The sequence below is a fragment of the Chaetodon trifascialis genome, chromosome 11, assembly GCF_039877785.1.
Source record: "Chaetodon trifascialis isolate fChaTrf1 chromosome 11, fChaTrf1.hap1, whole genome shotgun sequence".
In the NCBI taxonomy this organism is placed as follows: domain Eukaryota; kingdom Metazoa; phylum Chordata; class Actinopteri; order Chaetodontiformes; family Chaetodontidae; genus Chaetodon; species Chaetodon trifascialis.
Window position 1 is genome coordinate 1980514 of NC_092066.1, and position 26474 is coordinate 2006987.

Consider the following 26474-nt stretch of genomic DNA (forward strand, 5'->3'; position numbering starts at 1 on the left):
GTTAGTACGAGCTTCACGTTCGGCCGAGCTGCGAGGCTGGAGGCGCCAAGAGGAGCCGTGTTTATGATGCGACTGTCAAATCAGCCTGTGACGCCAGAGGAGCGTCTGCACGGCGCCATGCTCCCAGAGACGCCTCTTTAATCTCTGAAAACAAACATTGCGGTTCGTCAGATGAGAAATCTGCTGCATTTCTTTATTGCACAGAACAGGAAGAGGGTTACAGTGTCCGATGACGGCGGGATGGACCCCCACCAGCTGCATCCCTGACATGCAGATTACTATTTTACATTAAGCTGATTAAAAATCGGTGTTTGTTTAATAATCACACTGTTCTTTTTCCAGAAAACAGACAGATAAACGTAGCGTTTCCCAAATCATCCACGAGGCTTTCGCTGCACCTGTCGGCAGGTGTGCGTCCCTCTGCAGCGCTTTGCCTGAGGGGAGGCAGGAGGCTGTCGAGAGCACAGCAACCCCCACTCAAAACACGCTCCTGAGGCAGTGATTTGTTATTATATTACACTTTATTAAAGGACCAGTGCGTTTAGCGGCATCTAGTGGTGAGGTTGCAGATTACAACCAGCTGAATGTGCCTGCATGAGCTTCGGTGGTCTTCACTTTCACGTAAAAACAGTCAGTGTTTGGTTTGTCCGCTCTGGGCTGCTGTGGTGGCGGTGCAATATGGCCGAGTTTTCTGTAGATCTAAGGAGCTCAGTCCTTATTTTCAGGTGATTATACACCAATCATAACAACAGCCTCTTCTTTGGTTTTAAACATTCGAAAACACTTTTTGGCTGCTCACACCTGAGGTTTCTGGTACATTCGCTGATATCAAACTGCTGAGCGGCATGTTGGGAGATATCTCCAGACTGCATCGTTAGCTCCAGCCTCGCTTCAGAGAAAAGGTGCCGCGGCTCCGGAGCTGTCTGTGGCCGCAGCGTCTGCTGAATGACATCAGATATCACATATAGGTCACGCGCCGTGGGACTCACATTTGGAGCAGTGAGGTCTGTGACGGAGCTGGAAAACAGAAAGCGCTCGAATGCAACTTCCTGACGTCCATGCAAGAAAACGTGTGTGAGAGGGAGGAGGAAAGAGTGTGAACGAGGACGCTTTCGACGTCACGGCGAGAGACGCGGCAGGACGCCGCAGCTCGTCCTCTGACACACTGTTCCACCAATAGAAACCAATGCTGCTCAGTCACAACCGCTCTCACCTGTAACGACCAGGTAAACGCTGTGATTTAACTCTAATTACAGCTAAAGCTCAGCCTCAGTCATGATCAACCAGCTGCTCTCTGACACAGTTTGAACACTATCACCAGCCGCTCGTGTCGCTCCCAGAGGTCTCTGCTCTGTTTTCTTCTTTATATTTGTTTAGACGCAGTGTGAGCAGCTCTGCTGTGAACCTCAGCGCTGTTTGACTGAACTGCCTGTTCACGCGTCCTCTGCTCAGACTTTTCTTTTTGGGTTTAGGTGAACGAACCTTCACTCTCAGGTCACAATATTAGCAAAAAGCACGACTTTTCATGACAATAAACCATAAATAAAACACCATGAAAGGTGAAATGGAAATAGAAGCAGCTGTTTCACCTGCTGCATGCTGTCATTTGTGCTGCTCAGCAAATCGCTCAACCTCAGCGACGACTTCAGGCTTTTTCTGGTCATTTAAAAGACGAACTGGTCCTCATGCTCATCTCGTAGACTGACTTCTTTAATAAGGCTAATTACTGAGACCCGGTGCTGTGGAGCTCGTACTGGCAGATTGTCACAGATCCTGGTCCAGTCTGGGTTATGAAAGAGGTCGATGGTGATTAGACCAGGTTCATTCTGGTTACAGCAGCGTTAATGGAGTGAGAACAGAGAGACTGACCAGCGTGGTTGGAAGAAAAGCTGACAGTTTGATAGAATACACAAACACCTCTCTGATATTACACTCGGTTATGAATTATTAATGGAGGCCGTCCATGTCGTGTTGAATCTAAAACGTAATTTCTTCTGATGGCCGTGTTGACGGTGGAACGTCTCCGTCGTGAAGCCGAGTTAATCGCCCGCCGTCCTCCCGTGTTCCTCGGAGCTGCGGCATAAATCCCTTCATTTGGCAGACGAGGGTTTTGTGTGCTGGCGGCGGGAGGTTCAGCTCTGCTGCTCCTCCAACGTGCTGTCACGCTGCCGTCATCAGATACCAAGAGCAGGTTAAACTGAGGCGGCCCGACAGCGTCCACGACCGCCGATGCTGCCGCGCCTCCTCCATCTGCAGTACATGTGTAGCTCCTCCATGAGTGTGATGGAAGTCCAGACATCGTGCAGAAAGCTAACCTGAAATACTGATGCTGGGTGGGAGCCTGGCAGCTGCCTGCTGCGTCCCAGTCATTTTGTTGAGTTAAAGGGTGACACTCGCTCATTGTGCTGCAGGTGTGATGCGTTTCCTTCCCTCTGCAGCCTTGAAATGTGACCTAAGGAGTTAAGGTTTAAAGTTCAGGAGAAGAGATGGTCCTGCTTCCTGGCACTGAGCTTGGCGCTCTCTCTTTTCACGACAGCCCAGCGTCCTCTTCATTCTGCTCTGACTGGATGATTCTGCACATTTGACCTCCAAGCCGAGTCCTTTCTGCAGCAAGGTGCAAAGAAAGTTTCAGAGCTGCTCTCCTCTGCAGCGCCGGCCTCCTCGCTGCAGAGCCGCTCTCTGGTCGCCGCTAGCAGAGAGCGGCGGAGAAGACTGTGGTCGCAGCTTCTCACTAAGCGTCACTTTCACCATTTCAAAGGTCGCCGGCTGCAGGTCGCAGCAGCTAATTAACGTTAATTGCTTGAGTACATTGGAAACCTGTCTGCACTCAGCCGCAGCTCACATGTGAGGGAAGAGGGTCCGACTGACGAACAAGGACGGAGCTGCCGTGAGGTCCAGGACCTTTTGTCTGGTTATAGCAGCTCGGTGGACCACAGCGTCACCGTCATGTGTTTCACTGTGAAGAACATATAAGGTAACACGTGCTCTAAACTGGCGCGATGCAAACGATGGACAGCTGCGATGAAACAAAGGAAATGAAGGTGAAGGATGCATGAAGAGGTGAAGAGGCATCAAAAGCACGAAATGAGGGAATAAATCGTCCACAAAACGTTTCTGAGACACTGCGGGACGTGTTCCATGTCGCAGTTTGTCTTGTTTAATTTCCTTTTTTGTGCGTTGGCTCATTGGGGTGGGATTTCTAATCACGCTGTTCCTTCTTTCAGCTCTTGTTTTCTTTTTCTTTCCTGAATTTTTCCGTTTTTTGGGGGGAGTTTTATCGACACTGAGGCATTTATGCTTCACCTTCCTCACCATCTTTTCATGCACGCAGACTCTTAACTGACTGCAGATGTGTCGGTTCATTTCCATGTCATGCTGGATGCCACTCCTCAGCCTTGAATCAAATTGAAAACATTATGATAATTATTGCTATTATTAACCCGGCCTCATTATTTTCCATGTAGCTGTTTGTAAGCTGCCTCTTCCTGGCCCACTGTTCTTAATGAGACCTTGTTAAAAACATCCACATCACTGGCATTTTGCATTAATGAGTGCACCGGCGGTATCCACGCTCATGCCCTTTATGGCGAGCTGGCGCCGCTCTTTTCCAAAACAACATGGACGCCGGGACGGCTACCGCAGCTGCTGCAGCTTATGGGGTTTTAATTTTGGTCTCCGTGGGAGGAGCAGAGCCCTTCAGGGGCCGAGCAGAAATTGAATCAGGGCTGATGGCGTCCTGGGAGGGATTGACAATAACACACCGTAATGCACTGGGAGGCTCCTCAGCTCTGTGAGATACAGTGAGGAGCCTCAGGGGAGGAGGTGTGTGTGTGTGTGTGTGTGTGTGTGTGTGTGTGTGTGTGTGTGTGTGTGTGTGTGTGTGTGTGTGTGTGTGTGTGTGTGTGTGTGTGTATGTGTGTGTGTGTGTGTCTGAAAGGAAAAATACTCCTACAGATACTTAGTTTGAGTGTGAAATACTGTAAGTGTAAGTGGAAAACATAGATTTTATTTGTCAAAGTGTGTTTCCAGGTGTCTGCAGATATTACGCCTCAGTGTCCTCAAGTGATGTCACCTGAGTCAGTGTTGGTCGGGGCTGAAGAGCACAAATGAGAAAGTGAAAAACATCTGTGGGTCCGGGGTTCGTCTCTGCTTTGATGCCTTGGTTTTGATCGTTTGTTCACTGCGAGTCTCACAGTGTTATCAAAGCTAAGTCAGTGGAGGCTAACTGAGGCTAATGGGCCGATGCTACACAGCGAGAGTCACGTATTTAGCATTAGCATTAGCATTGGCTGTTCGGTTATTATGCCGTCGTCTCCTGGAGCCTCTCACGATTCTGACAGCGATGATCGTCATCTCTTGACGTTGGTGTCTCTTCAGCTTGACTTAACTCGGCGGCGTTCACGGCCTAAACTGAACCGTGAAGGCGGCCGATCAGATCGCCTGTTTGAGCAGTTTTTGGACATGTGTCCTTTAAAGAGACGCTGACATCCTTTTGTTTGTGTGGGAGATCTTGCTGCTTTGTTCCTCATTTAAATCAAATTTCTGCTCATTAATGAGTCACATCAACGAGTCTGAGTCAGGATCTGTTAGACCGAGCTCAGCTGAGCCAAACACGTGTCTCACTTTAAGGCCTGAATCTTGAAATATTCGCGGGTTCCCAGCAGCCTCGGTCAGTGCTTTAACCAGCAGACCCTCCTCAGCGTTAGCAGCGATCCAGATCGGCGGAGGGGCCTCCGGGCAGCGACCGGCTCTCCACAAAGCAGCGAGCTGCTGAGAGCGACTCGGATCAGAAAATCCCTCCTCGTGCTCTGCTTTCCCTCTTGAAATGTGCTGTTAGTGCAGCAGTTTTGCTGTGGAGGCAAACGGCAGCAGAGCACTTCAGAGCTTTCCTCTCAGCGACGGAGGACTCTGAACTGTCTGTTGGAGCTTTTTATCAGCCGTGACACGATTGTGCCTCCGACGTCACAGCAGCAGAGCTCTCTGCTCCTCGATGAAGGGAGAACGAGACGGTCGAAGCAGGCTGAGAGTTATTTAATCAGCATCGCTCTGACTTACAGCGCGCCTCGCGCTAATGAGACGTCTGGAGCTCAGGAGTGAGCAAACGAAGCCTCTAAACGCACATTTCTGTTCAGGTTTTAGACTCGTTTTCATCGAGCCTTTGAGACAAACACAGAGCAGACGAGGAAGAGGAGCTGGCTAATTGCTGCAGAAACCCAAAGGAAGCACGGCACAGAGAGGGAAAACAGCCTCGTGATGACTTCTGGAGTTATAAGCCTGCTCTGGCATTTCTGTATTTTTGGAAAACAGGCTGTTTCATCAGCATTTAAAGTCACCAGCGGTGTGTTGGTCGTCTGAGCCCGGTCGGCCTCAGATATATCTGCAGATCCATACAGGAAGCGGCGGAGCGGCGGGTCGGTGGATGGCTGCCTGATGTGTTTGTGTTTGTTTGCGGCTTAATAAAATATTTAGGGTGAGCAGATGTTGTCTGGTGAATATACAGCAAGGATTAAGTGCTGGTTATGGCAGTGATGAAATATTCAGACGTGCTTCATAAAGATACCGCGATGAAATATTAACCATCAAGACTCAACTGTGCATTAAAAGGACAAAAACATGTGTTTCCCCACATACTTCTGGCCATGCGGTGTATTTTCAGATGGCCACCTTTGCACAGTCATGATCCAGCTGTCAGGACACTTCAGCAAAATGTCCCAAACGATGACGGGGAGCGATGAGGCAGCCAATCAAATGGATTTTGACCCAGAGAACAGCTAAAGAATCGACCGTGTGATCGTGCTGTGAACTGGATCTGAGCTTTTCTTATTGCTCCTTTGCTTCATCGTCTTTTTTCTCTGGAGATACTGTGACGTTCTCATCCCGTCGGGTTTGTTTTGCACTGAAACGCCTAAAATTAGGAAGGTGTAAAATATGAGCACAGACCTGAAACAATGACGGTGTTAAGGTGACGTCGAGTCACCTCGTTCCCAAACAAAGAGCCAGACTCTGGAGTCCTGGTGCTCCAGCTCCGCCTGCAGAGGTCAGGTCACCTGCGCAGGTAATCATGGCTTTCATTGATCGATGACCTTATCAGCCACCTGCAGATGCAGTTCAGTCTGCTCATTGTGCGCCTCTTTGTGGGCCAATAAAAACCGTCCTCAGTGACCTTCTGATAGAGACGCTGCAGACGGAGGAAAAGCTCAGGACCTGTCCAGACCTGTCTGTGCTGTAATTACTCCCCATATACAACATGCTCTGTGTGTGTGTGTGTGTGTGTGTGTGTGTGTGTGTGTGTGTGTGTGTGTGTGGAGGCTTTTCATCTGTGAGCTGTGTTGAACTCTCAGCCAACCTGTTTTCACGCTTGCGTCAGGCAGGAGGAAGCCGGCCGGGCTGCGGTGGCGGCGGCGGCGGCGGTGAAATCCCCCGTGCAGCCGAGGAGGACGGCCGTGTTGCAGAGCGTTGCATCAGCTCAGCTCTCACATGAGTTAACGGGCAGAGCTGCTCTTCTTCACTGCATCACGGCTGATGAAGAGCTGCAGTCTGCACGCAGCCGTCTTTCAAAGAAATAAGGAGAGCAGTCAGGTTTTCTCTGCTCCTCTCTAATCACACGTCTGCTGAGGACGGTGAAGGCTGGCAAATGAAACCGTAGATTAGTTATTGGTGCATTCAGGTTCCCAATCAGACCTTCAGCTGCTCTCACTACACTTTTTCCTTCCTCAGTTAGTATAATTTGTGCTCTCAAATTGCTTCAAAACATTAAATACTGCTGTATTTCTTTATTTGCTGCCCTGTTTAACAGCCAGAAGTCGACTTACATGTTCACGAAACTGCGTTAAACTCAAGCAGTCCGCAGCATTTCAGCTGAAAACACAACATCACCACAGAAGACTGACAGGATTCTCTTTTTCTGGTCAGACAACGGACACATTTATTTATTCTGGGGCCTGTGGGCAAAAATCTGTCGTTGGTCCCCCCTGGGGGTCTCACGGCCCACTTTGCCTGATTGGTAACGCAACCTTGATTCTGACTCTGAAACACTGGAAACAGATTTCATTAAATTAACATTTTTAACACTTAAAAGCTGCGTTAATCAATATTTACACTTCGCTCCTGCTAACAAGCACAGAAACTCTGCTGAAGTCTTGTATTTGGACATTAAGGACTTATTAGCATAGCTGCTAACGCTGAGACCTGAAACAAAGAAAGATTTGTCGGGGTCAGAAAAAGGAGAATTTCAGAGACTTTTAAAGAATGAAAAAACAAAATAATAAGTACTATAAGAGCATTTTTATGTTAAATACTTGAATTTGACTCGCTCTTAACGCTCCTGCAAAACCCACCAGGCAAACCCAGAGTGCAGGCAGAAGCAGGTTGTGATAAGTTGATAAAGACATGTCAGACATCAGGAGGAGCGCGGGAGGATGGTGACCGGGGAGGAAGCTGGAGAGCTTAGGATGCCGTGCAGGTCGCAGCAGGTCGAACAGCGGGGGGGAAACGTGGTGGAGGAGGCGTGTAGCTTCAGCGCTCACTGACCTGCTTCACCCTTTGTCTCTGGTTCCACGTCTCTTTTCAGTGGACGTCTCGGCTCGTTGACTCGTCACGGTGGCAGAAATCAGAGACGTCACTCTGAAATGAATTTTTAATCTCATGTTGACGCTCCTTCATTGTCCTTTATCCAGATCTCTCCTTCTTGGAGCATGAGACCTCTGGGAGCACAAGGCTCCTGTTGTTCGAGGGTTTCCATCAGATTGATTGATTCACCGCAGAAAACCACCTGATCACTGTAAGCTGAAATACGTCATGAATCTGGCGGCGCTCAGACACTTTGCAGGACTTCCTCTTCCTCTCTGTACTTTCATCCTCGCTTCATGTCCACGTCAGACTGATGCGTTTTGTCAAATGCCTCAAAAGTGATTGAGGACTCAGAGGATTATTCGTGACACAGTCTCCAGTCTGGAAGACGCCGACCATCCAGTCACACCAGGTCACTGTTTGCTTGTCACGGCCGTGTTTAACGCACATGAACTGTATGAGGGCATGAATGAAGCGAAGGCACAGCTTCATCCAGCTGTCAGCCTGCAGAATACTGTGTAACACTCACATTATGTACATTACATGATGTTATATCACACTCTCTGATGCCCCAGAGCTGCTGCCATAGACTCCCTCCCCTCATCGCCAGTCATCCCTCATCCGTTAAAGCTCTAATAAAAGCGTGTTTATCTCTAAAGGCAGCTTGTTTGGACTGCAAAGATTTTGAAATGCAAAGAAAAATCAGTTTTCTTCGGTTTGTTGGTCACTTAGAAGTGACGATGCAGCACAAACACAGAAGTCTCTGAATGACGTCCAGTTTGAGAGCTGCTGGCGAGCTCGGCCTGCGGACGCCCTCTGTGAACTGAAACGAAGCGCAGACGGAAAGGTCGGCGGCGGCGTGTGTGATCTCACCCTCTGTCCGTCTGTTCCAGGTCGCGGCTCAGGCTGTGCTCTTCATGTGTATGAACACTGCTGGGATCTTCATCAGCTACCTGTCGGACCGGGCGCAGCGGCAGGCCTTCCTGGAGACGCGGCGCTGCATCGAGGCTCGGCTGCGGCTCGAGACGGAGAACCAGAGACAGGTGAGTCCGCAGTGAGGTCACACCTGCTCACGGTGCCTGCTGTGTTACTGTTTGTGATGCTTCCTGATGATGCTTTTATTGTTGTGAGGAGTTTTCTTTTACTTTGGCCTTTGGATGGATTTCCATAAAACCTCCCACGAACATTTGTGACGTCCAGAGGATGAACCTGACTGGCTCCGGTGATCTGCTGACTTTTCCTCTAACGCCACCTTGAGGTTGACATCTGCAGCTCAGAGTGAAATACCCACAGGACAGATGTGCTACAGATGTTCAAAGTCCTTGATTTTCTGACTCTACCTGCAGCGTGTGTGATATTTCACAGATATATATCTTGACATGTACTCAAAGGATTGGCAGAAAATGTGGTCCAGACACCCACAGTGTCACTGACGCCCTGACTTGTCGGACCATTGCTTCATTTTGTCCAGTACTCTGGTTTAAAAGAATACCTGCAAAGCTAATGACCCCTCACTCAGCCTGCAAACGATAGCATGCCAAGCACACACGCTGAACATGTCTGCGTATAACACCGACATGCTAGCTGTTGTCTGTCACTCAGAGCGGTTTGTTTCAGCGTGATGGCTGAGCTCTTGTGCTCAGATCAGCTGCTGCTGATCTCTTCATATTGACAGTCAGTTTCCTGGTTGCTTGATCGTGATGGACGGGCTCAGCCTACAGCAGCAGTGCTGCGTTTGGATGTCACTGACTTCGGGTTTGGACTGAAGGCTGTCGTCACCTTTAGATCAGATCTGAATTTTCGCCCTAAGCAGAACTCTGGCCTGTACGCTTTAAATGTTGACCTCTAGATGACCTCCAACAGCCTGACATACAGGACAGGATAACGTGTAGAATGACGTGTTTTTACTTCCTGTCGTTCAGCGATGGAGCTCAGTGTGAAGAGCGTTTGATAGAAGAAGAAAAGCGATTGATGGATTTCAGTTGACAGCGCTGAATGTTAGCAGCTCGGCTAATGAGCCCGCTGAGAGGAGAATAACATGGACGCCGCATCGATCCGCTGCTGACATGCAAACTGTGCATCAGTGCAGCGCACGCACACACATACACACACACACACACACGCACGCACACACACGCACGCACGCACGCACGCACACACACACACGCACACACACACACACGCACGCACACACGCACACGCACTCACGCACACACACGCACACACACATGCACACACACACACGCACACACACACACACACACACACACACACACACACACACACACACAGCTGCCTAACAAGGCAACACACACACATACTCAAATAGAGACAATACAAATTGAAGTACGCACACACAGCATCACACACTCAGCGACACACACGCAGCGACACACACGCAGCGACACACACGCAGCGACACACACGTAGCGACACACACGCAGCGACAGTGAGCTTTGTTTACGCAGTGGAGTGGACGGCCGGGCTCTGAGAAGCCACAGAAAGCTTTTACGGCGTCCTGTTTCCCGGAACGGTTCGGCTCTGATAAGCTCTGGGATGGTCGTAATGGAGCGAGATGGGGCCCCGCCCCGAGCGCACCGCCTTAATGGGAACCAATCAGGGAGCACAGAGCCACGTTTCAGCCGCAGCAGCAGATCGACCGCCTCTCTGTGTGTCTTCTCTGTGCTCTGCTGTGTTTCTTTGAACTGTGACATGAAGGCAGGATGAGGAGGGACGCTGCAAGTGAAGAAGGCTGCTATAATCAGTATTTTCATGTTAAAACTCCAAAATGACTGCATTTACTGAGAAGCAGGCCTCTTATACTGACACCACCCTGCACTTCCTGTCAGCTCTGTGGAGCATTTTAGCTTCTTTTAGCTCATTGTTTTGGTCCATTCAGTCTCCGCACTCTCATTACTCAACTCAGCTCTCAAAAAAAGGAAAAAGAAGCAGTTAAAATGGGGGAAATTACTTTGCTGAACTATCTGCTAACAGAACAGGAAAACGAGTGCGCTCGTCTGGATACAAAGAAATTCAACAGGACAGTTTTGTGTTTAATTCTAATAATTCTAGTTTGAACGGCTCGTTTTGTGAAGTGTTTCTCCCAACAGCAGCAAAGCTTTGCGAGTATCATCTAAAAATCCCAAAATGTGAATATAAAAGAGGCAGTTCTGCATCTTTGAAGTTTAAAGAAACTGATCTGTTCTGGAATAAATCCCTCACGGTTCAGCGCAGAAGCACAGATTATGAATATGAATGAACCTTTAATCGCTGACATTAAATTGGACCTAAAAGCTCTTTTACTGTTGACTTTCAACTGAAAATCCAGCAGAAGCACCAATAAAAACAGGACAAAGGAACAAAGTGTTGAACCCTGAACGCCATCTGAATGAGACAGGAGGACGGAGGTGGTCAGCGAGCCGCTGGAGGGCTTCAGCTCTCGCCTAACATCAAGATGCACTAATGACTTTCAAAGCTAATGCGACACTGAGTCCGCTGGCTCCCGGCTGTCCAACCAGAGACCGTGACCAGTGGAGCAAACACACCACAGCACACCCCCGTTAATTGTCCACACTGCAAAAAATGTCCAGCTGAGCAGGTCAGGTACTGCTGTGGCTGAAACAATTAAGAAGCACAGAAACACACACTGGTCAACAGTGTCTTCAGAGGACATTTGTCCACTCTTCCATTAGTCTTCCCCTTTCCTGTCTGTCTCCAGCTGGAAAAATCAGACGTCCTGGTTTCATTTTAAAGTGAACGCATGTTGAGAGACACGATGAGAAAACATCTCAGTTAAAAACTTTTATCATATTTCACCTGCAGTGTGGGATGTTTGTCTCCCTCTTCTGGCAGTGAGAGTAATTACACAAACACTGTGCGTATGACGTGTGCCGCCATCACGCTCCTGGTCGCTGTTTGCTCCTCCCTTCAGCTCTGCTGAACCAATCATAGCTGGCTGATGTAAAACGCATCACTACCTCTGCTCCAGCACGGAAACGTCACCACAGACAGCAGATTTAAAGGTCTTTTTAATGCAAAACACAGATTTAGAGATTTATTCTCAAACCCGTCCAGCATGAGCAGTTACTGGTTTGCACCTGATTTTCCTCCTCAAGCTAACAAGACTCTTTCACTGTCTCACACTTGCTTATATTTATCCATGACCTTGTGCCAGTTCCTAATTGAAGCAAAGACGTTTAAACTGTGTGAAATATTCAAATCCAAAACACGAGCTTTATGGCAGCATCGTTTCATCAAACGGAAATATCCCACAGGTCTTGTTTAAAAGGTCAGTATGTAGAAATAAGTGAAGATTTGATGCCACAAATCTTCCTCAGTTTGCAAACACAGCCACAGTGGTGCAGCGCAGGACCGTCACAGTCTGAGACCAAACCAACTCCTCAAACTTTCAGACGGAATTCAAGCCGACTCTGGAAAATCAACATTTCTTGCAGTGAATCTCCAGCACCAAACCCCCGAGCGTTCGGTTGTGATGCAGCAGCCGAAGAATTAGCAACGCTTCACTGAAATGTTTGTCCGTCTAGACCTTAATTTGAGGATGCACTGCTCCGCTTTCCGGCACAGATACCAGACCAACGCAGCAGAGGCGAGCTGGGAGCGGGAGGCAGTGAATGCACCACAACAGACACCTGCTCTCCTCCGTCACTGTTCACTCACATCAGCTGACGGAGCAAACACCACCAGCACACCTGCACCTTCACCATCCGGGTTTGTACAGGAAGCAATTTATTGAATCACTGAAATTCAGAAACAACAACAAGGAAACAGAACACAGAAAATCTTCATATTAAATGCATTTAACGAAGGTCAGCTCTCCTGAGAAGCAGCACTTTTATCACACTTTCTCCCTGAGTTCAACATAACAGCCATTAAAACATGGTCTGGGTCATCAGCTCAAGGAGGCGGGGTGCCGCCAGGGCTGCAGCCCCCCCTCATGGCAGCTGCTCAGAATCTGAAATGCAGCAATAATATTTTTAATCCCATACAAGCCCAGTAAAAAATAGCCTGAAACTCCAATCCAAGGCATACCCAGAGTAAATGTGTCCTTGAGTACATGCACGGTTTAAACTGTGTGTAGTATATCTATTAAATAACCTTCTTTAATTCATCCATGGGCAATTCTTCGTTCCCTGTGCAGTTTTTCTGTTATTTTTCAGTGCCCCCTCCATATATAGAGATTAATTTCTTTATTTTCTAGTGTTATCTTCTTATCTTATCTTATCTTATCTTATCTTATCTTATCTTATCTTATCTTATCTTATCTTATCTTATCTTATTAGCACTGAAATCCTTGTTTTAAGGTGTCTGGAGACGTTAATAACCCACTGACGTGGCTCATCGCTGTGTGCAGAATGTCATTGGCTACATGAAGCGTCACTCATCTGCAAAATCTGTGGGGATTGGCTCATTGTTTAAATGTGAGAAGAGAAGGCGGTCCTTCTGTTCAACTCAGACTGTTATTGGCTTTTCTGGTTGCTGGGCCTCGTATGGCAGATTGTGATTGGTCAAGTGAGGTTTGATTTGAAACAGGAGACAAGATGGCGCCAGTCTGTGTTTCCAGAGGTTGTAAGAGAGAAAACACAGAAGCGGTTTCTAGAGAAAACATCTTTCTGTGGATTATTTTCCAGTTTTGGACTAAATTTTTGTACTGCAGTGGATCTTTTAGGCCTTTGTGGGTGTTTCTGGACCGTTTTTGTCACAGTGTTATTGATCTGTGGATCGGTGAGAGACGTCAGCGGTGAGTTTCCTCAATGTTGCTTCAATTGTAAAAACAGTTGTTTGTCTGCTGTTGGAGCTCATTGAGCCTCCTGCTGTGATTGTATCTTGAAATGGTTTAAATCGATCAATTCACGTGAATCTCAGCTTTCTAACGGTGTTTAATATGAGCAGCTTAGGTCTGTTTCCTGTGGTGTGTGTGTGTGTGTGTGTGTGTGTGTGTGTGTGTGTGTGTGTGTGTGTGTGTGTGTGTGTGTGTGTGTGTGTGTACATGCATGCATCAAATATTTATATATAAATGGAATTAAGTGAGAGCTTGTGTGTAGCAGTGTGTGTTTATGTATTCATGTATGTACAGAAGGCTGCGCAGCACAGACGGTCTGAAGGAACACAGATGCTCTGCGTGTGTCTCTGTCTCTGTCTCTGTCTGTCTCTGTCTGTCTCTGTCTGTCTCTCTGTCTCTGTCCTCACTCCTGACTTCACTGCAGGTTGGACGTTTAATTTCCAGTCTGAATTATGAGACAAAGAAAAAACAACACAGAATTCATTCACATCATTTTTTTTAAAGCTCTGAGTGTGCAGTCTCAGAATTTGATTGGTCAGTTTTATTTTCATTTTTTACAGACAAAAAAAACCCCAATCTTGTAGAGCTGAAGAATAATAAATGAAAACATCTTCCACGACTGAGTCACGTCATAATCCAGAGCGTTCACTCTGATTCCACTTCTGTAAAGACGTGATTGCTTTGTGTTCACTGCCTCTGAAGAACGAGGAAATGTTCGCCTCCTCACCTCGTCAAATTAAAAGTTCACTGACAGAAGAGCTGATTCAGGAAAAACGTCTTGATGCTGGGAGAATATTTGTTCAGCGTTTTCTCAGCAGTTAAATAACAGCGTATCACACACGAATCCCACATTGTCGACTATCATATTACAGTGATGCAAATCAAAGGCCAAATGAAAACCAAGCACAAGCCTAAACGTTCTGTCTGTTTCACCACATTTACGGCCTGGTACTTGTGTTGCCATGACGTGATACGCTTTCTTTCTCATCATAGAAATCCAGTGTTTCTGTCACGTTCATCCATCACAGCTGGCTGCTAACTCGGCGTTTGGTCTCAGCCTCACACACCTCGTGCTACCTTTCGTTCTTCGTTCCACAGAGCTGCCTGCAGACTTCAGCGTTACCTGATGGGATCAAACACGGCTGCAGCCTCACGCAGTCTGGACCACGTTTATTCAAACATGCACATGTGCTTTGCCAACAGGTGCCTCTTTGTCACCTCGCTGGTTTACAACCAATAGAATTTCAGATCTCAGTAACGGACAAACTGCCGAGCTTAGATTCAGCGCCGTTGGACTGGAGTCCCTCGGAGGCTCTGTTGGTGGTGAACACCAGACACCAGCTGGCTTTTTCAGCGTCAGCAGGATTTCTGCGGAGAGAAACTTGAGTCTTGGTTCTGATGTATTCAGTATCTGAAGGAGGCAGTTGCTTGGCGCCGGCGCAGATCCCCGAGGCCAAAGAACACTGAGGGACTCTGCATGGCGGCTCCCACTCCAAATCTGTTTCTGCTTTTGCCAAGTGGCACTGCGTCAGTACAGAAACCACGAGACAAACTCGGCTGTTTGTGTTGTTTCTGCGGGCCTGGAGGCTTTGCAGGATCCTGCTGGAGCAGCTTAGGCTGGCCGAGCCAGACTCCTCTTTCAGATCATTTCTTACCGACAGACCTTTATGTAATTTGTTCTTACAAGATTTTTTCACTTGTGTTCGCTGCTTAATACTCAGTTTTTGACTTGTGTCTCCATTTAATTCCTCTTTGCTCTTAATCTTGGTGCTGCGTTATTCACTGTAGAACACTCAGTGTAAAAAGTCTCATTCTTATCAGTTCATTTTTGTATTTTTCTGTTTCATTTGTATATTTGCTGTATGTGTACTGAGTCGATTCATTTCCACAGAATCTTTTCACTTTCTCTCAAACATCTGACGTTCTGCCTTGTTTTTCTGTTGTTTCACGTTAATAATATGGCTGATCTTTCTGCCCCACAGGAGAGACTGGTGCTATCAGTCCTGCCACGTTTTGTAGTTTTGGAAATGATCAACGACATGACAAATGTAGAGGACGAACACCTCCAACATCAGTTTCACAGAATCTACATCCACCGCTATGAGAATGTCAGGTGAGCCCACCAGCGTCCTCCGACATCCAGCTGTTCACTGACTGACTGAGCTCAGCCAACAGAAGTCACATCCTGACCATTCACAACAAGCTTGAGCACAGCTTGATAGACTTCAGGTCTCAGAGTCGAGCTGATGTTACAGTGAGTTTCAGTCAGGCGGTGCGACGTAGGTCCTTTAAACATGGCAGTAAGACTCGTTAGACGCATGCAGGTGATGTTATCAAGCTTAAACTGCATGAAATATTCTGTGTTTGGATGGTGTGAACGAACTGAGCCGGATGTTAAAGTGACATTTCCGTATTTTATTCAGCATTCTTTTCGCAGATGTTAAAGGCTTCACAAACCTCTCCACGACGCTGTCAGCGCAGGAGCTGGTGCGAATGTTGAATGAACTCTTTGCACGCTTCGACCGCCTCGCACATGTGAGTGACCCCGGGTGCATGCCTGCCTGTGTGCTGTTTCTTAAATATTGTTCTGTGTATTTATTTATTTACTCACCCCCCCAAAATCAAACACTCCCTCAGATCGCTTCACTGGCAGCTGATTCCCATGAAGACGTGTTTGATTCATGTCTGAAGGACGGAGTGAGCTCACGGCTGCACCGTCAAGTCCTCACACTGAAACGGTCCAATAGTTGGACAGTGTCTTCCAAAACCACGGTGGACAGTCCAGAAACAGTTCCAGTGAGCATTTCTGATCTGTCTGGTTAACATTCGGCAACTAAAACTCCCCAATGGAGGTTTGGGAAAGGCCTCCGTCATCGAGGGAAATGCAGGATTATTCAAAGTTTATTTTGAAGTTGTGAATTTTCCAGCAAACAGCAGTTTTCTGGGACATTCAAGTGTCCGTTCTTATCTGATCTGTCTCGGTCAGTGTCTGGACGGTCAGATTGACCATTGCCTTTGTTTTGTAAAGGAAGAGACTACAAACTTTTAGCAGCAACGTCCCAAAACCAGATCTAAATCTGCTCTTCTGGAGACATCAGGTGCTTAAAAGAGTCAAAGACAATGACCTAAACCCTGCTGGCAACACGATGATTGATTTTTATAACACGATGAACAGCTGAAAACAACAGAGTGAGCGATTCGGCCTTCGCTCTGTATGTTTGTCTGATATTCGACTGAAGAGCTTTTTTCTTTTTATTTCTTTACTTCACACTTAAATTTCTCTGTTTTCCTGTTTCAGATCACGCTGTGTTTTATGATTTGCGTCCTTCGTTGTGAGGTTAATGGGTCAATCTGCTGGACGCTGTGTATCTCAACACTGGCTGCTTTGTGGTTGGCTGTTTCAGGAGCACCACTGTCTACGAATAAAGATCCTGGGAGACTGTTACTACTGCGTGTCGGGCCTACCTGAGCCCAGGCAGGACCACGCCCACTGCTGCGTGGAGATGGGCCTCAGCATGATCAAAACCATCAGGTACTGTCCTCTCCCACTGTGACTGGCATCACTTTGAGCTGTAGGGACGGCGGCTCTGGTTGGTCCAGACTGGAATGTGACCACTGGATTTCTATGACGTGGTTCAGACGTTTGCGGTCGTCACCTCTGCCTGTCGGCTAGCCGTAGATCAGGCTGTGTGTTAGTGTGTGAAGATGGCTGTCAGTGTGCATGTGAGTGGTGCTGTGCATGTTCCAGGCATGTATGAACAGTCGCACGACGTTTCCACGTGGCCCACAACTTCAGCTCCAGCCCCTTTTAGCTGATGTTGGTTCGCATTTGGGCAAACTGACACCATTAAAAGAGTGCTGAGTCGGCTCGGAGCCGAGCTGTTGGCAGCGCTCTCCTGGACGCGCAGACATCTGTCAGTGGATTTCTTTGATGCTGAAAAAATGGTGATTTATGAGGAGTGTCTTTTCTGTCAAGTCTAACAGATTGACAGAAGACTATTTAGACACAGTCTAAGTCTCTGTAAGCGAGTGTTCGTCACGCTCGTGTGAAGCATTTCGGCTCTGCACGCATGTGAACTGTGGATCAGCTGCAACACGTGACCATCGTCGAGTGAAACGCGGGTTTCCTGCTGCTGTTTCTACACTTATCAATCCTCAAAGTCGGTGCAGAGTTGCAGTGAACAGACAGACGCTCGCTGTGTTTCACACTGAAGTGCAGTGATTGTTTGAGAGTGAGTGTTTCTGTTGTTCACGTGCACTGAGTCATGGTGATTCTAGCACTGTGTGTGTGTGCGTGTGCGTGCGTGCCTGCATGCGTGTGTGTGTGTGTGTTCAGAACAAAGAGAAGAAGAGTTTTAATGCAAATTGAATCAATCAGTTTCAAAGCTGAGCGCAGCTTTAAGTACAGTTTTGAGGCACTTTGCTTCACTCGAGTGCGTCTAACAGTCACTCCTCGCTCGCTCGGTGTGTGAGACATGGGACAACTTTGTTTCTTGGTTTCCAGTTTATCTATTTTTGAAGCACAAGATCACACGCGCAGTGTTATTGAACTGTTGGACGTATGTTGGATCGGAGAAGCAGGACACCTCTGCGTTTCCCTCCACCTTTAAAGGAATCGACTTAAAAAACAAACCTATCGTACCCCGAGCTGTTGGACAGCAGCGCTCTTATCTGTACATTTCTTTTATCTCCTTTCTCGCAGCGCTCGGTGCGCCAGCTCTGTGATCTGAAAGCAGCTTCCCTGCAATATTTGCATTTGTGAGAATGAGCCCGTGGCTGTGTTTGTGCAGAACATCAGTCCCAAATAACGCATGCAATCACCAGGCTGAGCCGCAGCACACATCCATGCACACTGAGAGGAGGAAAAACGTTCCCAGTGATGGTATCACTTTTTGAAATTACACAACAGGGATTTACAGATCTCATAAGCTCATGAATTGCGACACATAACTGACTGTATAATCCTCGGTTCATGTAAATCGAGGCTGCAGCAGAAACAGGCTGCAATCACTGGCTTCGAACACGCAGCCGCTCTGCTGCTGCTCCTGAAGGCGCCCTGTGCTTTTAGAGCCTGAGGCGTTTGGGTTTTGATCATCTTCTTCTTCGCGGTAACATTTCGGCCTCGTCACGTCACTCTCAGCGTGGGAGCGAGGGAGGAGAGGAGCGCCGATGTTTGCGGGGAGACGAGGGATTAGTGACGGATCAGCTGTGAGATTTCTGCCGCGTGTTATTATTGAGTCAATATGGCTCCTGCCTGCAGACGACCACCTCACGCTCGGAAAGTTCACTTTGGTGCAGAGACGTTAATCTAAAGACGTCTGCAGGTGTTCAGACTCTTTGTCCCTGAAGTGGACGGGCTGCGTCGGCTCTGAGTCACGCGTCCATCACATGTCCAAACAGGTTTACATAATGAAGACAGAACTTGTGCTTGTGAGGAGTATTTAAAAGATGGAGCGACGCTGTGTTGTTTATGTCTGCATGGTTTGGAGTCAGCGTGACTCAGAGCTCCGACACGGCCATTGTTGCATCTTATTATTTCTACTCTGGTGTGACACTTGTTTGTGATTACACAGGCAGGTTAACGGCCGCCTTTGTACCAATTTAATAACTTAAATTTACTGGATGCACTCCTTATTCATCATCACATTTTCATTCTTTTGATGATGATGCTCGTGTTTACAAGAGGCGCGCTAATTACGACTGCACAAAAAGCTAACAAAGAGGAGCCTCGTTCATCAACGGCGTTAACGCACAAGAGGAAACTCCTCGAGGTGGAACATGAGCTCAGGGCAGGTGAGACACACTGTACCGTGTGTTCACGCCTCATCTTCGCTGCGACACAGATTAAAATGTGAGCGTAGCTCTGGACGGGAAATGCGACACGTTGTTGTGATGTTCAGCCGTGCTGGAGGCGGCCTGCCGACGCTCAGGCTGGTCTGCTGGTCGTCCATCACTGTGACTGAAATACAGCATCTCAGCAAGTCTTCAGTGGACTGCCAGCTAATGCTAACACGCTAATCTAAGATGGCGAACATTAAACCTGCGTTCTTATGAGTGAGCTTTCTAGTATTAGAGTTTTAGCGGTAGAGGGGGTCGTCCACCAATCAGAGGGTCGGTGGTTCCATCCCCGCCTCCTCCAGGCTGCGTGCTGAAGGGTCCTTGAGCCAAATACCAAACCCGATGTGGGTGAATGATGGATGTGTTGTAGAGTGCTTTGAGTGGTTGGCAGCTGTATAAATGCCCTCCACTCACTCACGTGCTCTTAACGTGCTGCATGTTGATGCTTTAATGCACAGATCTTTTCTCATTGCCTGCAAGCTGATTCCTGAAGTCTTGGTCGGCGTTATTACCGCTGCTGTCGCTGACTCCTGGTATTAAATGTGTGATGTTAGCCGGCAGATCGAGCAGACGTCTGCCAACGTGAGGCGTGTTGCAGAGCATGTGTCACATGCGCCTTTAAAAACATTTAACTGGTTTCCGTCAAATGAAGCACTGGCAGATGCCCTTATATAAGCTATCCTGACATGTGGGAACATTTTTGATTGCAGTCACGTTGGTGAACATGGTGCTGACCTTTGACCCCCACAGGAGGTGAAGAACTCGCCTGCGGAGTCAATAAAGTATCACGTCATTGTCATAATCATCATGACTAACTGCAGTTTGTTTGAGTTAATTTCCAGCCGCGGGTGTCGTTCAGCAGTCGACTGGCTTTAAGCACCTGTCACAAACTCCCAGGATGCCTTTCACCTCACATCCATCACTGCTGTTATGAAGCATGAAATGAGAGCGGGAGGCAGGGCCGGCGTGACAGGCCTGTCTCTGCACAGACTTTTATCAGCCCGGTTTGTCCTGCTTTCATTGTGTTCAGGAATAACAAAGTATGAAATGAGAAACAAATGCAGTAACGATTGTGAAAGTCTGCTGAAAACGTTTCCCGCCTGCGTTTGGGACTCTGTGATACGCGTGAAGTGCATTGTGTTCATTTCTTGGTGAATTTATGAACAGTGTTTGTCAGTCAGCGTTATCGTCTGCGCGCCAAAAGGTCAATTTCATGTATATTCATTTGCTGAATTAATGCACTCAGACACTGTGTTGTCCACAGCGACCCAAAGTTACCTCTGGAATATTTTACCCACACTCCCCTGTAACTCAAGACCACACAACCATTGAACTGGTTTATGATAATTATCATCATGATGCAGCAGCAGCTCAGGTGGCAGAGTGGGTTGATCATTGAGCTGGACTCACTGTGTTTCCTCCAGGTACGTGAGATCTCGTACGAAACACGACATCGACATGCGCATCGGGATCCACTCGGGCTCTGTGCTGTGTGGCGTGCTGGGACTCAGGAAGTGGCAGTTCGACGTCTGGTCCTGGGACGTGGACATCGCCAACAAGCTGGAGTCTGGAGGGATCCCAGGGTGAGTGAGCGGGAAGGATTTACGACTTCCTGTGGGCATGCTGCCTTTAATTTGATTGTTGGTGGTGGAGACAGACAGGAGACAGGCTGAGAGGGAAAAGACATTCAGCAGAGACGCGAGGCCAGATGTTTGGCTATAGATAGATAGATAGATAGATAGATAGATAGATAGATAGATAGATAGATAGATAGATAGATAGATAGATAGATAGATAGATAGATAGAAAGAAAACTATTGATCTCCAAGGGGAAACTGCTTTGCCACCCGATAAAAGTACATACATCCACTTAACAAACAATATAAACAATACCACCATGGCACAAAAACAGCACTCAAAAACAAGTGAATTAAATTGATGCAGGCAAATATAAATAAATAAATAAATATACACCTCCAGAGGGTAAAAAAACAACAAACAACCTCTAGTTCGTGATTGTTGTTAAAAATCTGACTGCTGCAGGAACTATGGGGACATAAAACTGTTTTATTAGTGATGAATACCATAAAGATTCAGTTTCAGACCAGTTTTCAGAGAGTTTTTGTGTTTTTTTTATATTACGTGGTGCTTTTTTGTTTGTTTGTTTGTTTGTTTGTTTGTTTGTTTCATTTTGTCTTGTTTCCAGCACAGACGTCCTGGTGAGGACTGAACCTGCCTGAATCTTTTAACATATCGTGTGTCTCTTGTACAGAAATGTCAGTCCGACCAAGAGCTAGTCAAGTTTAGTGAAGACATCTTAGTGAGGTCATCTCTGCAGAACGGACGTTTGACATGTGGAAGGAAATGAAGCGGTTTGGATTTGTGTGTTGGCTCTTTAATACACTCCATTAGGACATTCAGTGATATCTGCTTTTCTCTCTGGTCCTGTTGGGTTTGAGGCCCGGGGTGGGATTAGTTCATTCACACCTGCGCTGCACTGACTGATCGGCTGCTCCTCAGGCTGAAACACAGCCGAAGTGTGACCGTCAGTGAAAGAGACGCAGACACAGTGAAGGTGGTTCAAAGCAGGGTGTGAAGATGGAGGTGGGGGGGTCGGTCGTGGAGGGCGCCGGGACGAGGCGGGAGTGTGAGCGTGGCTGCAGCAGAGGTGAGGAGGCAGCAGGCGGGAAAGTAGTGATGGAGCATGAAAACACACAGAAACAACAGTCTCAGAATGAGCCAGCGCGGCGAGGACGGAGCAGCTGATATGCTGCAGGTTGACGAGGTGATCAGCTGGGAGGGGGGACGAGGGGAAAGCCACAGGCAGACAGAAGAGAGCTGGAGACAGACCAGTGGGACCAGTGAGAGACGCTGGGGAATGTGCTGGAGCACAAAACAGATGCTTATTGGAGCGGCCCGATGAGTCTGACGGTGATGCCGTGGCCGAGTATGAGCAGCTATGTATAAAACCGACTGCGACGTGGGCGTGAGGCGAAGTCCAGGCCTGACCTGAGTCATTCCTGCTGGTTGTGTTGGGGTATTGCAGTTTGGGACAGGAATCTGAAGACCTCCAGTCATTATATTTAATTTTTGCTCCGCCCCCTTTCTCTCTGTCAATCATTTATTCATTTTTCTGTCTCCTTTGCTCTTTTGTTTTTTCAGCCACAGGTCTGTCCGTCCTCTGGACACACTCCAAAGCTGTGTGTTAATTAAAATCACGTTTAGTCCGTCCAGTGCGTCTCCTCTACCGTCGCCGTGGTCTCTGCTTTCTCTTTCCCTCTGTGGTTGTTAATGCGTTGGTTTTTTTCATGTTGACTCACTCTCACCGTCTCTGCAGCTCTACGAAGCTTTTTTTTGGTTTTATTGAGCATTTCCTGTCTGGTTGAGACTCAGTGTTTCCAGCAGCAGCTGTCAGCAGACAGACTCAGTTAGAGACGAGCTGGTGAAGAAAGTGGAACATCTAGCAGCTAAAGAGCTAAAGATATTTGTCCTCAGGTGTTGGAAGGTGAATATATATCACCAGGTGGACATAAACACTCCCATGGGATGATAATGCTGCTCTGTGTTTGCCCTGTGTGTAAATATGTGTCAGAGCTGTGTGTCAGTCAGCTTGTTGTGGAGGTCTTCTGCCCCCTAGTGGCCAGAAAAATAAAGCAGGAATTAAAAAAATGTGAATCTAAATTTGACGGGACTCTTCCAGGAGGATCCACATCTCCAAAGCCGCATTGGACTGCTTGAACGGCGACTATGAGGTGGAGGAGGGCCACGGGAAGGACCGCAACGACTTCCTCCGGCGCCACAACATCGAGACGTACCTCATCAAGCAGCCGGAGGAGAGTCTGCTCACCCTGCCGGAGGACATCATGAAGGAGGCGGCCAGCTCAGCCGACCGCCGGGCCAGCAGCACCACCTTCAACGAGGCGTCCTGGAGCCCCGAGCTTCCCTTTGACAACATCGTGGGGAAGCAAAACGTAAGTCCCGCCGCCGCTCGGAGTTCAGGTCGCGTTGTGCTCTTTATCACACTGTGAAGAAACATCTGAGCAGCTCCTTCTTCTGCAGCCGAAGATTAAACTGTTATTTCATTCAGACAGGAGAAAAAAACAGGAAATCTTAACCGCTGTCAGTCTGTAACAAACCTGAAACAAGTAAAAGAAGAAGAATGATAAATAATAACACTGAAGGCAGATTTTGTGGAGCCTTTGTTTGTTGAAAATAAGACTTTCAGCTCGCTGCAGGACGGGTTCCTACGATGGGCGTTCTTCGCAGTGCATGGGACGCTCTCAGCTGTCCGCCTGTTCGTTGGTTGTTTTGTCTTTCTCCTTTTTTTGTTTTCCTGGGAACGAGTGGACGGCTTTGTGCAGAGAGACTGTTTCTGTGTGTCAGCCTGCCTGCTTGTGAGGATGACGAGCTTCTGATTGTGTGGCCCATTCAAACGTCCTCTTCATCCCTTCTTCATGCGCCTGCGTTCCTGTCCGCCCATGACAACAAATCAGCCCCTGAAGGCATCGCGTTGACGGTTTTGGTGTTTTGTCTGAGATGCTTGATTTGAGGGAAAGTGCAGCAGAGGGTTTTCAGTGCTCATGTGCAGCCGTGAGCGCTGCGAACATCCCAAACCATTTTCATTTCAGGCAAATGTTGTGACATGGTTCATTTTTAAGAAGTTAAAAGTCAAACAGTGACTGTTTCGCATTCGGCCTGCAGGACCTGACGTGGAGGCAGAGGTTAAAAGCGTTGTAAGCCAGCGTGCAGACAGTCCTAACGTTGTGTCCTCTGCAGCTTTGACTGCCCAAACCTTCTTTCTTGCAGTCTTGCAGGAACTAGTTCAAAGTTCAGTTCACATTAAAATGAACCAGTTTGCTTCTGTCGTGTCTGTGAACGAGCTGCAGAGGCTGCAGAGCTCCAGCGGTGTTTTCTAACACGTTACACGTCTGCGTGCTTTACAGGAGGCTGAGTTTGAGTTGGGTGGAGGAGTTTCGTGGCTGTTGGCTCTCGGTCTTACCCTTTATTAATGATTCCTTGGTGCCATACGGACGGCGTCCTTTTCAGGGGCGTCCTGGCGTCCAGCGAGATGAAGCCAAACCAGATGCTGCAGTGCTGCAGCAGCGTGGCTTCACAGTGAGAGTGCAGGTCTCAGACTGGCTGCCTGCAGTCCAGACCTGAAACATCTGAGACCACGAACAGCTGAAGTCGTACATCGAGCAAGAATGAGAGAGAATTTCACTTTTAAAACTTCAGCAGTGACTGTTAAGAGAAAAGGTGACGTAACACAGCGCTGAACGCTCATCGAGTGTACTTTGTACTGCACTCAGTTGAATATGGGGAAAGACTTCTGTGAGTCTGGGTTGTAACAGGATGTGCTGAACATCACGACGAGCTGACTTAGCTCAGCTTGATTTATTCACCTTCCCGGGCTGCGTGCCAGAAGAACGTTGGTCCTGAGCCCACACAGCCACAAGTCGTTCACAGACTCGTACGTGGAGGTATGTGCTGCCCCCACACCGACGCTCACATCTGTCATCGGGCTCAGAGCGGAGGGGGAGGGGGCGAAGCTGCTTATCCAGGCCACGGGTGCGTCCTCAGGTTGGTCTGAGGGGATGATCTGCCGCCTGGCCGGGACTCAGTGTTCCTCCAGCAGAGCCGACTTTCTGCACCTGCAGCTTCTCCTCCACGTCGCTCAGCTTCGACACGTCTCCTCAGGAACATCTGGAACGTCTCGCTGGAGGAGCAGAGATCCGTTAGCTTCATGCGCTGGTCCTGCGTGGAGATACAGGAGAGTTCATGTAGACATGACGCGTGGGAGCGCGAGCTGCAGGAGCGAGGAGGTCACACTGAGGTCAGAAACCATGTACCTGCAAAGCATGACGAAAACTGCAACGTTCAGGAACCAGAGTGACACAACACTGGAATACTACCACTGCAAATACTAACTCACTTTATTTATTAGTATTTACTATTCTGAAATAGTAGTATATAGTATATAGTAGTAGTAAAATCATGCAGTATAAATAATGAACACATCCAAAAGACATTTCTTAACCTTTTTTTCAGATACCTGCAACTTTTTTTTTTAAATCTGTTCACTTTCACATTAAAAGGTTTTTTTTTCTGTTTTTCAGTGTCAATAAAAGACACTTTGATTCAATGTTTTAACACAATAAAACATGAAAACTTCGAGGGGCAGCTGCTTACAGACACCGTGCCGTCGTTTCCACATCAAGCTGCTTCTACCTTTAATCCTGAGAACGTCCTGAACGTATGTGTGGATTCATCTAACAAACTTATTTCTTCACTAGATGATCTTGTCTTTCATCCTGGTTTTGCCCTTTTTTGTCCTTATTTGTCAGATCTTTGAGCATGAAATGATTCATTTATTTGGAAAATATCACCAGCAGTCTAACCCATCAGTACGTAACGTTCACTCTCCTCGCTCTCCATCAGATCTGCTTTGTGCTTCTGTCCTGCAGGTAAAAGGAGATGAAACAGTTTGAATCAACCATTCGATTATTTATTGAATGAAATAGCTCAGGGGATGTTTTTTCTCTTGTTTATTTAAAGTCACGTACGGTTTGGAAGACTGAAGGTTTTGTGTTTTAACTTGAGAAATCCATTTGAGATCTGAGTTAATGAGCAGCTTTCGGTCAGTTAACGCTCCCTCGCGTCGCTGCAGTGGTGACAGCATGAAGCTCGTGCACTCTGTGAAAATGTTGAACGTGTTGTTCAGTTTCACCTCCTGCAGCCACGAGCTCGCGCTGAACTCCGCCTTACCCCGTGTGTACAGCAGCTCCTCCTCTGCGGCCCGTCAGCAGCTCGCAGCGTTTGATGCGTTTGGATTCACAGGAATGTCATTTCTGAAAAGCGCCTCTGCTTTGTTTCTGGCACAATGAGCGGCTGTCGGGACGCTCGTTTCAGAGAGCGCCTCTTTGCATATCAAAGGCTGCTCGCAGGAGTTTTAAAGCCACTTTCATGTCGTGGCTGGGCTCCGCCTGGAGCTGAGCGTCTCCCTCTCCAGTGCTCTTCTGTCCTCCGGGTCCCCGTCCTCCCTTCCTGTTGGTCTGATTCAGTTTTCAGCATCACTGGATTTAGGACAAGGTAGAATTTTAGGGTGTGTGCGTCAGTCAGACAAAGAGGAAGAGGAGAGCGTGAAATGTGGGACATGAGAGCATGTGTGTTGTTTTTGTTCAGTTCTGCAGGAGTGTGTGAAAGCACACACTTTTTTTATTTCACAGGAGTTAAATCCTGCCTGATGACATTCAGAGCTGCAGGATTA

The 26474-nt window shown here is 47.8% G+C and overlaps 1 protein-coding gene across 2 annotated transcripts in view; it reads left to right on the top strand.

Annotated features, from left to right (window-relative positions):
- Positions 1 to 26474, top strand: part of adcy8 (adenylate cyclase 8 (brain)) — a 68909-nt gene that overhangs the window by 16393 nt on the left and 26042 nt on the right. For both annotated transcript variants that reach the window (XM_070973646.1, XM_070973647.1), the window contains exons 2-7: positions 8463 to 8612; positions 15352 to 15482; positions 15793 to 15904; positions 16774 to 16901; positions 20632 to 20790; positions 22908 to 23178. In XM_070973646.1, the coding sequence (XP_070829747.1) occupies positions 8463 to 8612; positions 15352 to 15482; positions 15793 to 15904; positions 16774 to 16901; positions 20632 to 20790; positions 22908 to 23178 (951 nt within the window). The remainder of the gene's footprint in view (positions 1 to 8462; positions 8613 to 15351; positions 15483 to 15792; positions 15905 to 16773; positions 16902 to 20631; positions 20791 to 22907; positions 23179 to 26474) is intronic.